Source organism: Falco rusticolus, chromosome 7, assembly GCF_015220075.1.
Source record: "Falco rusticolus isolate bFalRus1 chromosome 7, bFalRus1.pri, whole genome shotgun sequence".
Lineage (NCBI taxonomy): Eukaryota > Metazoa > Chordata > Aves > Falconiformes > Falconidae > Falco > Falco rusticolus.
This window is the reverse complement of record NC_051193.1, coordinates 32538286-32552990: the sequence shown is the minus strand read 5'-3', so window position 1 is coordinate 32552990 and position 14705 is coordinate 32538286. Positions and strand designations below refer to the sequence as shown.

The 14705-nt window shown below is 44.4% G+C and overlaps 1 protein-coding gene across 2 annotated transcripts; it reads right to left on the bottom strand.

Annotated features, from left to right (window-relative positions):
- Positions 1-1600: 1600 nt before the first annotated feature.
- Positions 1601-13378, bottom strand: LOC119151640 (potassium channel subfamily K member 16-like). Of its 2 annotated transcripts, none has more exons than XM_037395797.1 (5): positions 12818-13378; positions 10692-10812; positions 7921-8087; positions 6216-6381; positions 1601-2506 (listed from the first exon to the last, which is right to left on the bottom strand). In XM_037395797.1, exons 1-5 carry the CDS (start codon positions 13010-13012, stop codon positions 2148-2150), a joined length of 1008 nt encoding a protein of 335 aa, XP_037251694.1. In that variant the 5' UTR covers positions 13013-13378; the 3' UTR covers positions 1601-2147. The 2 variants fall into 2 exon arrangements, with proteins under 2 accessions (XP_037251694.1, XP_037251693.1); XM_037395796.1 differs by having other exon boundaries at positions 6216-6384; positions 12818-13371.
- Between the last annotated feature and the right edge of the window lie 1327 nt (positions 13379-14705).

Below are 14705 nucleotides of genomic sequence, written 5' to 3'. Positions count from 1 at the left end.
CAGACAGCAAACAAACACGTGTTGTGCTGGCCAGGAGGTCCTGCCTGCCACCTTTGGGCTGTGTGGATCAAACACCAGGAACTAGCCTGGAAGGGATTACAAAAGGATGTGCAAAAAGGCCAATGCACCCCAAGGCAGGACCACCTCTCCCTAAACCAGCCCTGACGGTACCTCCATTGGATTGGGGATGGGATTAATAGTCCTTGTCAGAAGGGCTGGGAAAGACAGAAGAGGTAAAATGGTGCCTGGAAAATAATAATGTGAGTCAATGTTTGGTGAGAGGGAAAAACAGGCATGTGAAGAGATCCCAGCCCAGGAGCACCCAGCTGCTTTATCTGCCTGGCTATGAAGTCGCCTTGTGATAGAGACAGGGTCATGGCTTGCACAAAGACCACTGTGTCCTATGATATCCCTGCCACCTTACCCCTGTTTTGGTCTATTTTTGTTCCTGCTGCCTCAGAAAGGTTTACTGACAGTGAAACATATTAGGAGAAAAGTCAACCTTGTGGGCAATAGTGGAAAATAATTTGGGGAGGGAAAGAAAAACATATTTGATCAGGTCTACATGCCAGGTCCTGAACCAGGAGAGTTGTTCTGGCAAGGAGCATGGGTTTGTTTGACTGAAATAGTTACGAATTCAACTTCAAGGCTGATTGCATCTTTATGGCCTAAAATTGCTTTACAGCTGTAAATTATTCTCCCTTTCACATAGGAATATCTCTGGTAAGGGCTGGTCTTGCTGTAACTAACACCCAGAGAGAGGGTGACCCAAGAACAATTATTTACTGTCTGACAAAACAGGCACTTGAGGATATCACAAAAACCTGTCAAGCGACATCTTCAGCACCATCAAAGGGAGGCACTTCATGTACTAAATCTATGGACTGCCTCGGGTGGATACTGTGGGTGCTGGTTTAAGTTCAGTATTTGGTCAAGTTCATGGACTTTGAATCACGGAGACCCCACCTCTTGTTTGGGCAGGCTTTGAGCCACCAACTACTGGAAGAGGGATTGGACCCTAGTGCAGGAGCATGGCAGAGCTGCCTCGTTCTTAAGCTATTGGAGGCATATGTTAGTAGGCATGGTCAGAGACAGTAAAACGGACTAGACTGATTTTCGTGTAACCATATACACCTATAGGACTTTTCACTTCTATGTGTCTAGCACAGCTGCTTTGCCAGCACTTCAGAGTAGGATTTTCCTGCACTTGTGACTCTCACTGGGCACCTGATGCATAGATTGAGCCTTTAAAGACTGGGGTCTTCGCCCAAGGATGGCCTGCATGCCATCTGAACCACTGTGCCCAGATCCGACATCCTTTTTTCACCTGGTTGAAGGTAAGGCTGTACTGTTTAGACAGCACTTGCACTGGGAAAGCTACCTTAGCACAGCACAATAGTGTAATTTTAAACTACTTTAGAGCTCCTATGGAATACAAACATAGCAGCAAGGCTCCAATGCACTGATGACTCCTCCATTCAAATGAGCATCTGTTCTTAGAAAATGCTTTTAGAATAAAATTATTATATTTGAATTATATTACATGGGTTTATATATTCTTTGTAAACATAATCAGAAAGGTTTTTGAAAGCCACAGGGATGAAATGTGAAATTGCCTTTATTCATCTTAGTATGAAACGGGATGATGTAGAATTAACAATTTCCAACATGATAACCTTTTTCTAGCCCTGTCCATTAGATGCTTCTAGTGCCTCTGAACTGAGCTCAGGTCTTGTCCTTTAAACAAGTCTTTCAGATTGTAACAGCTTGTCCAATATGATGGCTCAAATTAGGCATCTATTAAGTTATATACCCTTATTTCTTTTTCCAAAGGTGCTGTGCAATGCCTCAGAAAAGCTTGTGCATGTCGGTTCCTGGAAGAGACATGATTCCTTGCAAGCAGAAAAACCCAAATAGAACCAGCAAGCTCTTTCTCACCCCTTCTCTGCATTTTTGTGGAAGCACCATAAAAACACCTTGTAAAACAAGTCCACTTCCCAGGTTGTTCATACAACCGAGCTGCAAATTGAGAAGCAAATACCTTACCGTTAGAGTTCTGAAAGGTCACATGTCAGCAAAAGGTAGGAGAATTTATTTCCATGGGAATTTCTTCAGAATAATTAACTAGCAACTCTCTAATGAAGAATTCAATTCTCATATGTTATGGAAAAAGTTTTGCTATGAGAAAAAACATTTTTTTCATTTTTTGTGTGTTCAGAATCTGCTGCTAATGACTCAATTTTCTGTGCATCCCCTCCAGCACGTGGTGGCAGTAATTCTTCTTCTAGAATAAATTGAGCAGGCCAGCATCTTCTTTGTTGGTTTGCTACACTGTCCTTGCTCACCTTTCCAATTTGGTGGAGATCCTTGACAATTATTTTTTCTGTATCTTCTAGTACTGTTGTCAATAAATTAAATAGGAGAGCAATCCAGGCAAGGCCAAAAAGAATCCAAATCGCCACCAGTGATCGGTAGTAGGAAAAGTAATTCCTGCCAGGCTGTTTACCTGCAGAGAAGGGGAGAGAAAGAAGAATATTACAACTTAAAATTGCTTTGCCTGTGTGAAGTGGGCCAGCCTAATGGATTCATCAATGTACTTTATGTTGAGTACTTTCAGGTGACTCTTTCATTGCAGTAGAGTCTCTCACCTCTCCAGCATTAATTTAAGGCTGGGAGAGCCTCTTGTTGCAACAAACTGATATATGCTAGCACAAACATGCTGGCCTGTCAAAAAGATATACTAAGATTGAGGAGAATTAGCAGCAGAGCAGGATGGTTTTTTCCCCACTTGTAGCATATCAATCCCAGTTCAACCTCTGCATCTACAGGTTAATGCAATGATGTGGGAAGTAGTATAAAACTGTATTATCTTGAAAATATTCCCAAACTCCCAAAGCTCAAAAAGCAGAGCACGATGGGCCACCATAACCATGTGACAATTACCTAGGCTATTGTAATTTTGTGCATTTGTATAAAGTGTGATTATAACTTAATAAATATTTGATTTAAATTATAGGTACCCTTGATCACACAGAGAGTAGTTGCAATTCCTACTTCCCTTTCGAACAACTTCAGGAGCTTCCTCCTTCAAAAAACTAGGTGACTGATGAGAGCTCACTGACATGTGCCAAGAACACAACCTTCTCTGTTGGAAAACTGTGGACTGAAGCTTATTTCATGCAGTCCAAACCTCTTAGCATTCAGCCAGTATCGCACACTTGCTTTTCTGCATGGGTCATTTTGTTTGTTTCTTCAGACATCAGCGATCCACCACCAACACACAGAGAACATTTGCTCCTCCTCCACTTAGTCCCACACAAAGTTATTATCATGATACAGCTGATATGGCCCTGACATTTGCAGGAAAACTTGGTGATATTGCTTATTGAATGCTATAAGTTGCTGTCAGGGGTGACTCCACGTAGTAGGTAACACAGCAATGTGCATGAACAGGGACATCATCACAACCCTTCTGAATCATTTCCCATTGTGAAGCTGCCCAGAAGGAGCAACTCTCAACTGACAACTATTTTCAGGTCCTGCAGTGCTCTGTACTGCATAGATCAATGTGCAGCATTTTTGTACTTCATCTTGCAAGAGCTCTGGAAATGGGCAGGTGTGGGCTGGTTTGGCTAGATCAACAGATGTTTCTTCTGCTGCAGCTGGGGGCTGGGTTGGCGGAGAGGATGCCAGCCTTGCACAGAAGCATATCCTTTTGTGCTCTTATCTGAAGTTCATGATGTGGGGTTAGCAAAGCAACTAGTAATATTTTTGTAATGTTAACTCAAAACTGAACTTCAGCAGGGCATAAATTCAGTTTACAACCCAAAGGGAGTTTCACCCTAGAGGTATCACCTATACAAAATTATAGAATCATAAGTTGGAAAAGATCTTTAAAGATGATTGAGTCCAAGCATTAACCCAGGACTGTTGAGTCCACCACTAAACCACGTCCCTAAGCACCACATCTACATTTTTTAAATGCCTCCAGGGATGGTGACTCAACCACTTCCCTGGGCAGCCTGTTCCAGTGCTTGATAACTCTTTTGATGAAGAAATTTTTCCTAATATCCGATCTGAATCTCTCCTGGTGCAATGTATTATAAACAGTTAAATCCAGACTATGCCATCTTCCTAGGATATCTCCCTACCCCAAACAGGCTTTATCTTTCCTTGAAGTACAACACCTACAAACCAGTTCTGAATTACTAAAATGCATATAAACTCAAACCTGTTCTGTTCCACTTGGCCAGGGTAAATCCGTTTGTCATCTGTAATTAATTCTAAATGCATAATACTCAGAGCAGTCATTGATTCTGCTTGTTTCATTGTGAAGGTGTGAGGCATTAAACATCACCATTTTATCACTGTTTAAGGCCAATTAGGATAAATACTGCAGGGAAAAGTATTTCAGCTCCAGTTAAGTCATCCTAATGAAGACAAAATCACAGAGCCAGGAGGCCCATCTAATTGTTATTTTTTGACTGTATTTATAAAATATGGCTGCAGAGGAGGAAAGTGCTATGAAGGTAGTAGTTTCCAGACTGTGACTTGCTGTCATTATTGTAAAAAGCATTTGTAATTTGGACAAGGGAAAAGAGTGTGTCAGTTTGACGTTCATTTTTTTCTCCTGCATGGCACCAGCCACCCTCCAGCTTCCTGTGTTCCATGTCACTCAAGTCTGAGGTGTATCACACAGGTGAGGGCTAGCAGTCCTACGGAGAGTCAACTGGATCATCAAAGCACTACCCACCCTCTTTAGCAGACACTAAGATAAGTAAGGTCAGGGAAAGCTTGTGGGCTCCCTCTGCCAAAGTTCTCAGCCTGCTGTAAGCAATCTTTCGAACACACAGCAAGGCTGCCAGCCGGTCTCCAAAGCCTCCCCTGCATCTCTGCAAGGCTTGAGAGCCTAGGGTTTGTTGTGTGGTGGGTGACTCTCCATCAGAGAGGAAGGTGAGGCTTCTAGATTTTCTATAGGGACAGCACTGGTGTTCAAGTATTCGCTTCAGAGGTGTTTTTTTTTTTTCTCGTATACCCACTGAAGACAAGTTCAGGCTGGCAAGATGCTAGCGGGACAGGTTGTAGAGAAATCTTTGATTTTCTGTAGAGTCCAGGTGTTTTATTGCTTCTTCTGTGGGCACTGATTCAGCTCCTGGTGATCATTTTGGAGTTGCTCTGGAAGCTTATTCCATGAAGAGTCTATTTTGGTCAGCAGATCCCCAGAAGTGTTTTGGGAAGCATTCCAGCATGCTAGAGTTTAGCTTAAACAGTTAGTCTTCAGGGGAAATCCTAAGCTCTGGTTTGTGAAGACAGAGACCCTCCAGGGATGCATAGGAGACCGATGAAGGCCATTTTCACAGTGATACATCTGTTTAAGCCCCACTTCTCACAGAGTAGATTTCTCCACTTCCCCATGACTGGATTTTCACCTTTCAGTCTGATGTGTAAAAACATGTCTTCTGAAACATGATCGCTATTTCTTTACACTTTGAAACATGTTTTAGATGGCTAAAGCAGGGATATGTGCCTTATTTTGTATGACTGTTGCAAACTGTTCCCTTTTGGTATATCATAGAATCAGAGAATGGTATGGGTTGGAAGGGACCTTAAAGATCATCTAGTTCCAAACCCCTGCCACGGGCAGGGGCACCTTCCACTAGCCCACATTGCTCAAAGCCCCATCCAGCCTGGCCCTGAGCACTCCCAGGGATGGGGCATCCACAGCTGCTGTGGGCAACATATTCCAGTGCCCCACCATCCTAACAATAAAGGGTTTCTTCCTAATATCTAATCTAAATCTACCTTCTTTCAGTTTAAAATCATTACTCCTTGCCCTATCGTTACATTTCCTTGTAAAAAGTCCCTCTCCAGCTTTCTTGTAGGCCCTCTTTAGCTACTGGATGGCCCACAAATTCCTAAGCTCCTTGAATTCTCTCCACACTTCCGCACTCCCCCTTCCCTCCCCAAAATACTTGGATTCTTGCACCCCAAAGCACAGCATTTCATTATATTTAGACAGTTTTGTGCTTTCACCAGCACATGCAGTCCCAGAGAAATGAGCACTTCCCTCAGAGCTGTACCAGGCAAAGACTAGTCAAAGACTCAGGCAGAAGATTTGTCTCTGCAGTACATTGGTGGACCATACAGTCAACCCGTGGTAACTACAGCCATAACCTTGGTGCTTTGCTGTGCCTTCTCTCTGAAATCAACCTTACCTACTACATAATCTCCAAAGCCAATGGTGCTGAGGGTGATAAATGCAAAGTAAATTCCTTCACTGTAGGACCAGCCCTCTGTTATCTGGAAGAAGAGTGATGGCAAGCACAGAAAAACCAGGATGCCCGTTGCCAGGAAGAACAAAAGGGTCAGAAATTCTATCTTCTTCTGGAAAAGAAACAAGTTCAATTATAATCATGATTTGACACCCTAGTAGGCCATATATAATGGTTGCTATTCAAAATGAGTAGTTATCTAGGAATACTTAACAGGACCATAGGCACTGAAGGATTTGTATTGAGTGCTTTTCCTCTGAAAGTACCTTAGCCTTGCTCTGAAGCAGGGAGAAGCCATGTATTGTGGGTGTTGCATGTCCACAGTAGCCCTGGGAGATGTAGTCTTTTATCTGATTGTATCAACCTCCAATGACCACAAGTATAGGAGGAATTCCTATCCAATAACTTTTACTGGAGTCAGACTATTTCCACTTTTCACCAGATGACTTCACTTTCAGTTTTTAGGTATTCAGGTGGTACCTAAAGAACGTTCAAAATTCCTGGGAATATAGACTTTAAACAAAATATTTACACCATTTCTGACAGTATGATCTCCAAGAGTCTTGATTGTTGACTTGATTTTTCATTGTGTCAGTGCTACAACTTGGCTCCTACCCGCTGGATACCTTACTACAAGAAGACCTTTAACAAATGAGCTCCTGATGAAGAAGTGCCTGGACGGTAACTTTTGAACCATCCTACTTCCCAGCAGTCATGAAGAAGCCTTGACTGCAGAAAAAAACTTGTTATATATTAAGATTTGTTAGCCAGACATGCATATTGTTTCTGTATATAATTTTATAAGTCCAGATTGTCTGGATATTAATGGCAACACTTGGATAATTTTTCAAGCCTTCGTGCATTGTGCATGTGCTTAAGTCTATATGTCATCAAGCCTTATGTTCTTAAGTACACCAGACATGGGGATAAATTTAGCAATTTGAACAGGGTTGTCTGTAGTGTTCATGCCTTGTCCTGAAAAAGAATTACAGTAGGAGACACAGAAAAGCTGTTTTCACTTCCTCAGTAGTGGTGAGAGAAGGGCAGGAGCTGCAGAGAACCTGGGGCAGAACCAGGCAAGACACATCCTGTCTTTAACCATTTACAGGTGCCTCCTCACCTTTCAGCAACTGGGCTCAAATGGACAATTTCAACCTGATGTTTCCTTTCTGTCAAAGTCAGGGGAGGAGAGGGATTAAAGGACTGTATAATGAGTAAGGAAGTGACAAACTCGGTATTGAGTCAATATCCATTGAAAGCCCTACAGTTCACCTGCTTTTTACAGCTCATCTGCTTTTTGCTAATCTCTCTACTGGTTACAAAGAGAGATAGCCACTTCCCTAGAATGCTAGCTCCTGAGATGTGTCTAGAGAAGTGGGATAAGGTGCCCACTCTCTCCATTGATTGCTGAAAGGGGATTGCTGCCCTTTAGATGGGTAGACAAAGTGCATCTTTTTCTCTGAATATCTCCTCTATGGTTGCCTGGTCTGTTTAGCTTTGCACGTGAAGAATACCTCTTCCTCTCTCCTAGCACAATGTCTAACACAGCATGAGAACAAATACAGTAGAGGATAATTCCAGCATACATCTTGAGAAAAAACCCTAGAAATGAGCATATAACTGTGCCTGAGTAAGTAAACCCAATTACCTTTCTCATTCCTTTCTCGTACAGGAATTTTCCCAGCTTTTTACACAGCAGTGAGAGCATCTTACCAACACGGTGTAGAAAAACAATATTCAGAGGGATTCCAAACAGAGCAAAAAAGACACAGAAGATCTGGCCCCCAGCAGTTTTAGGACGTAGTGTGCCATAACCTATGAAAAAAGATGGGTCAAAGGGGATATTCCAGAGAACTGGAGCGGTCCACAGTCACATTCACACCTAACCCAACCTGGTCTGCCTTTGACCCTGAAAGATGTGGTCAGCACTTCTCAGTTCACATGTACTCTTTCCTCTGGAAAAGGCAGTAAGCAGATGAAATGACTCACCCTGTATGTTTGGGGTGATGCAGAGGGCACTGTGTGTTCCCAATCAAGCCTTAGTGGGAATGATAGCACAATCTAAAAGCAGTTATGGAAAACATGCACTGTCCTGTGAGAAATACATGGAAAGACAGGAACTAAAAGTCTGGGGACCTGGAAGACATCAAGGCTGGAGTCCCAGGCTGTTTGCCATGTCAGAATCACTTAGAGCCATCTCTAGCTTCTTGTGCTTTGCCTGTGTGTTAGTGACCTCCCTGGTTAAATGCCAGTAAGTTGTTCTGACCACATACTGGCTCCAGTGTTGGAGGCAGTGCAGTGCGCATTAGAACAGACTAATTAGTCAAGACCATACTGGTGGCTGATTTATTCATGCCAGAGAGATATTTGTCTTAAAGTCCTACTAAAAGAGGATTTATCTAAGTAGTGGAACAATGGCTGCAGAAGTCCAAACATGTCCTTTAATGGACTGAAGACATTGTTCCTCTTAGACCCCATGAATTACGCAAGTGCAAGAGTCCTGTACTTTGTGTATGTCCCTACTCTACCAGTGACCCTGAGAAAAGGCACTTTCTTGAGCAGGGTTCATCTTAATTACTTTTAATCCATTTAATTGGAAAATACAATGTTTTCTTTGGGGGAAAAGACAAATAAAACAACAGAGTGATTTATTGGCTGCTAGGCCCCCAAGTGCTTCTGCTGTCTTGTGATCCTTCTTGCAGAAGTATTCCATTTTCATAGCAAAACCTGGGGAAGATGAGTGGAAATACCTGATGTACCTTCACAACAGACCTCTGCAGTGAAGATTCTGAGAAACAGGCAAAGTTGCATTTTTCCTGGAACAGCCTATTTGCCTGTGCTGGTTTTGGCTGGGATAGAGTTAATTTTCTTCACGCTAGCTAGTATGGGTCTATGCTTCAGATTTGTGCTGGAAGCAGTGTTGGTAATACAGGGATGTTTTAGTTGTTGCTGAGCAGTGCTTACACAAAGTCAAGGCCTCTTCTGCTTCTCACCCCACCCCACCAGCGAGCAGGCTGCGGGGCACAAGCTGGGAGGGGACACAGCCAGGACAGCTGACCCTGACTGACCAAAGGGATATTCCATGCCGTATGGCGTCATGCTCAGCACATAAAGCTGGGGATAAAGAAGAAGGATGTGGGGGGGATGCTCAGAGTGATGGTGTTTGTCTTCCCAAGTCACCGTTACATGTGATGGAGCCCTGCTGTCCTGGAGATAGCTGAGCACCTGCCTGCCGATGGGAAGCAGTGAATTAATTCCTTGTCCTGCTTTTCTTGCGTGTGTGGATTTTGCTTTACCTATTAATCTGGCTTTATCTCAACCCATGAGTTCTCTCACTTTTACTCTTCCAGTTCTCTCCCCCATCCCACCAGGAGGGAGCGAGCAGCTGTGTGGGGCTTAGTCCCTGACTGGGGTTAAACCACAACACTGCCTCACCAGGGAAACTAATTTGAGGGAAGCAGCTGATTTGTTTGGCAGAGAAATGCTATGGTGAAAAAATACAATAATACAGGTGGTGGCAATGAATGGACTGGCCAGTAGCAGGCTGCTGGCAAACTAGGGATGTTTTATCGATATGTGAATGTTGTTCCAATCATGGAACATTTGTTATTGATCTGATGGGTCAATAGCCTTTCCTTCTTCTACTGCAGGAGGTCTTCACATGATTTCATATAACACACAGCTGCTGTGATGCTGCGACACCACTGAGGCCCTTGTGACATGCCACACACAGATCGGTGGAGCTGCTGTGCCTAGGGTGTAGTAGGAGTGAGGCCTCACTTCACTCTGCAAAAACACAGATTTGACTTTCCCTGCATGAAAGCGTGAAGCAGAAGCCAACAGTGCGGATTTTATGCTTAAATGTGCAGGCCTGCACTCTTTGGAATGCATATTTCAGAGAAAGGGAGAGGCAGGCAGGGGCAGGCAGTCCGTGAAAAGCTCAGAACAGCTTGAAGCAGCAGTGTAAAAGTCTCAGCATTTGCCTTGCCCCCTTCCCTTTCTTTTCCTCCTGGCATATTACTAATTCAATATGTGCACTAACAGCTCAGCACAGGTTATTGAGACAGCAGAGTTCATTTCTTTCCTACCATTCTTTTATGCTTTACAGCATTTAAAACCTATTTGACCCTAGAATAAAGACCGGGAAAGTGATCTCCCTCCCACAACTGGCATCATAGGGAACATTTTAATAGATGGCTCAAAAAGAGGAAACAAGTGGGAAATAATGTGAAAGGCTACTAGTATTTCACAAGCCAAAATAATGCACAAAAAGCTGTGTAGTGGTGAGGTCTCAGGACCAAGTGCATTGCTGCTTACCATCCATGATAATGAAGGGCTGGAGTTTTTACCCTTGAAAGTATTATCCATTTGGATCCTCATAACCTGACATAATAAGCATCACACACACATTAGACCTACCTATTGTAGAGACAACTGTGCCTGCAAAGAAGAAGGAGTTACTGAAATCCCAGTTGCTATCTTCAATCTGTGATTCATTTCCAACAGGGTACACTCCATTCTGAATGGCTTCAGTCAGGTTCTGGGAGGGAAAGCAAAGTTTGGTACCAGCGTGGCTGCTGAAGTGCTTGCTGCAAGAATACTACAGACTTAGCCAACTACTGCTCCTTTCCTGTGAACACTGTCCTCAGCAACACTCTGACACTATTCACCCCTTCACCTCCAAGGCTGCGTAGCAGGCGGCCAGTGGTTTTGGTTAGTCTGTTGCCCTGTTTATGCTGAATGCTCTAGTGGGTGTTAGGAGAACTTGTTTCTTTTAGCATGATCAAAGACCTCCATTCTTTTAGGGTAAGTACTTTGGAAAAAAATATCCTACAGATGACTAGGACTTTGCAGAGTAAGACAGCCCACTGGCTTAAGTGGTGGGGTGGCTGGTTGCTGGTTTTGAGTTTGCTCTTGAGGTGGCAGTGGTGCATCCAGCATCTAATCACCCAGCTGTGTGCAGGCCCATGGAGCAGTGACTGCTTCCTCCCAGAAGGGCATCAATGAGTTACAGCAGGGCACATGTGGCATACACAGAGAATTTCATTTTAAGGCTGTGTTCTGATTAGTGTCACAGATTTAAATTCAGAGAAGGTCCGTTGATTTCCAAAGCACTACTCTTGGTGCGACCACAATCAGAATTCAACCTGACACACACGTTCTTCTCCAAACTGCACACATGAACACATACGCACATATTTACAATGTGGCCTTTGATATGAAGTTAGATGAACATCTGTCAGAGATGGTTTGGGTTGAGTTGAAACTGCCCTGCCATAGGAGGTTTGACTGGATGTTTCTCCCAAGACCCTCCAGCCCTATCATCTATCCTGTTATGCATTTTCAGACTCTTCCCTTCTTCCTTGGTTTTAATGCTAAGTGCTATTAATATTTTTTTAAGTTAAAAGAAAACATACAATAATGAAAGACCCAAACCAAACAGTACTCAGCTTTCCCTGCCTTTAGCAAACAGAAAACATTGGACTGGATATCTGGAAGGCAGGCTAGCTTGTACAGAAACAACCTAGATAAAATCCCGGGCTGAGCCCTGCAAGAGGCAAGACACAAGATGGAATAAACTGCACCAGAAAAGTCTTCCTCCGCTCTTCCTCCCTCACTATCTTTTTTGCTGGTGTCCCAGAAAATCAAGGGTAACAGAAACCATTCCACAGCCCTTGCACAAAAATGTCATAGTCTTGAAAAGTTCCTCTTTATTTTTTCCCTCCCCTACCCACAAAAAAACATCCATGGTGAAGAGGATGCATGCATACGTGAACTGGGGGCTGGATCACTGGTTGTGTTATTAGAAATACTGGTTCTTCACCTCCTTCTTTGTCCTGGGAACTGGCCCATTAAGAGCTCAATTAGTTTCCCATGCAGAAATGTTTACAGCAAGGCTATTTGAACTCTCCCTTTTTTTCTGCATTGAAGTAGATAGAGCTAGGAAATACCGAACACAAAGGGACAGGCATACTCATTCTCAGCTTCCTGTGCCATGACCAGAAACACCTTTCCCATGGCCAGGCTACCTGTTTCACTTCTGCAGCATCTTCAAAAAGTAAAAAAAATGTTTAAAAAAAGTAAAAACCCACCTGACTATGCCACCCTCCTTGTAGTGATTTGGGTTTATTATTTTGCCCAACAAATTGTTTCAGAGTATTGTTCCTTTTGCTTTCTGTGACACTCTATAGGTGGCAACCATGTCCGTTCATTTCAGACAGGCTCATTTTTCCTGCCATGCCACCCACTGTAGATGAGCACAGCCCCACCAAAAGCTGAATCAAGAGGAGTCAAAACCCCAAGGAGTCAGGACATTGCAGGATGGGGACTGTTAATATCTAACACATAAGGTCTGGTCAAGCTACACAAGCTGTATTTACTATCAGAGTGGCCTGCCTGCTCAGACCAGAGAGTGGGCTTGGGGTCTGCTAAAGTCATCTGCAGTAGGAACGCAGTGAAAGTTGTCTGTTTAGCTAGGCTGAGTAGGAAACAGCTCTGATGAGGAAACATGAGGGAAAAAAGGCTTCCACAGGGCTGGTACTTACCTTCATAAACTGCTCCATCTCTGCCACCGTGAGGTGGGTGAAGTTCTGCAGAAAAGCTTCCTTCATCTGGGCAGCTGCCATTTTCTCTTGCTTCTCAGCAGTCCTCTCCAATGCCTGGAAAACGGCAGCACCCACGAGAAGGTAGATGAAGTAGCCAACCACCAGCAAACCCGTCTGCAGTTTGCCACTGCACATGGCCTTTGGTGGGACGCAGCAAGGGACAGGGAGTAAAATGTGGTTATTAGAAAATCCCTCACACTCCTGGGAAGCCTCCCACAGGCAGGAAGAGCCCTCCCAGCTTCGGTTTCCACTGGGATCCTGTGCTGACAGGGACAGTGAGCTGTCAAATACATTCCTAAGGAAGTTGGGTGAAAAAAAAAACAAAACCAACCAACAAAAACCACAAACGCAACCCCACCCCACCCCCAAACTTTCCACTCTCTGGGCTGCATGCTGCTTAGGGATTTCCTCCTGTCTGTGAAACTCTGCCTTGCTGAGTTCTCAGGAAAAGCGAGTCAGGATGTGAGGAGCTGGCAGGTGGCCATCTCTTGCTCAAGAGGCTCTGGGGACAGGTGAGGATAGCCTGCAAAGGGCCCACAGGGGAGCTTGCTTGAAAAACATTTTCCTTCCTCTGACTTCTGCTAACTCCAAGAACTGGACTCCAGGGCAACCCCTGATGAACCAATAAGCCCCTTCTTGCCCTAACCACCAGGGAGAGCTTCAGGGAAATGGAGCTGGAGTGCTCTTCTGGGCTTCACTTCTCTTCTTGCAGCACAGGGCAGGGTCATGCAGCCCTGCATGGTGTCCCGGTTGCAGCTGGGATAGAGTTAATTTTCTTCTTAGTAGTTAGTGCAGTGCTGTGTTTCGGCTCTGATGTGAGAACAGCGTTGATAGGACACTGATGGTTTTAGTTGTTGCTGAGTGATGTTTATACTAAATCAAGGACTTTCCGGTTTTTTGGGCCTGCCAGGGCTGGGGGGGCACAGGACAGGTGACCCAAGCTAGCCATAGAAGTATTCCATATGCTGTCAAAAAAAACATACCATGGCGTCATGCTCAGTGTATAAACTGGGGGAAGAAGAAGGAAGGGGGGGATGTCTGGCATTATGGCATTTGTCTTCCTGAGTAACCGTTACGCACAATGGAGCCCTGCACTCCTGAGGATGGCCGAACACCTGTCTGCCCATGGGAAGTGGTGAATGAATCCCTTGCTTTGCTTTGCTTGCCTGCACAGCTTTCGATTTACCTATTAAAGTGTTCTTATCTCAACCCTTGAGTTTTACATTCCTTTCCGATCCCCCTTCCCATCCCACTGGGGGCAGGAAGTGAGCAAGGTGCTTGGTTGCCAGCTTGTCGGGTTAAACCACGACACATGGCCACAACAGCTTGCAGCAAAACCTTGGACATAGAGGCGTGCAGGTTGCCTATGTGCCATGGCCTGGACAGGTTCTTCTGCCCATATTTCCAGTTGCAGTGTATCCAAGAGAGGACACTACAGTGTTGCTGGGTGCACAATCAAAGCAACAAGACACCAGTTATGTCATCAGATTCATAGAATAATATAATTGTTTACATTGGAAAAGATTTTAAGATCACCGAGTCCAACCGCAAACCCAGCACTGCCAAGTCTACCAATAACCCATGCTGTGGTGCGCCACGTCTGCGCGTCTTTTAACTACCTCCAGGGATGGTGCCTCCACCACTTCCCTGGGCAGCCTCCTCCAGTGCTTGACAACCGTTTTGGTGAAGAAATCTTTCCCAGTATCAATCTAAACATCCCCTGGTGCAACCTGGGGCCTTTTCCTCTTGTCCTAGCGCTTGTTACGTGGGACAAGAGACCGACACGCACCTCGCCACAGCCTCCTTTCAGGCAGCTGCAGAGAGCGCT

Excerpts from the sequence above, each read along its gene's own strand:
- LOC119151640 (XM_037395796.1), bottom strand. The coding sequence starts at position 13,012 with ATGTGCAGTGGCAAACTGCAGACGGGTTTGCTGGTGGTTGGCTACTTC. Across the intron at positions 10,813-12,817 it reads AGATGGAGCAGTTTATGAAG|AACCTGACTGAAGCCATTCA; the intron begins GTAAGTACCAGC and ends TTTCCCTCCCAG. Across the intron at positions 8,088-10,691 it reads CACAGTTGTCTCTACAATAG|GTTATGGCACACTACGTCCT; the intron begins GTAGGTCTAATG and ends CTTTTTTCATAG.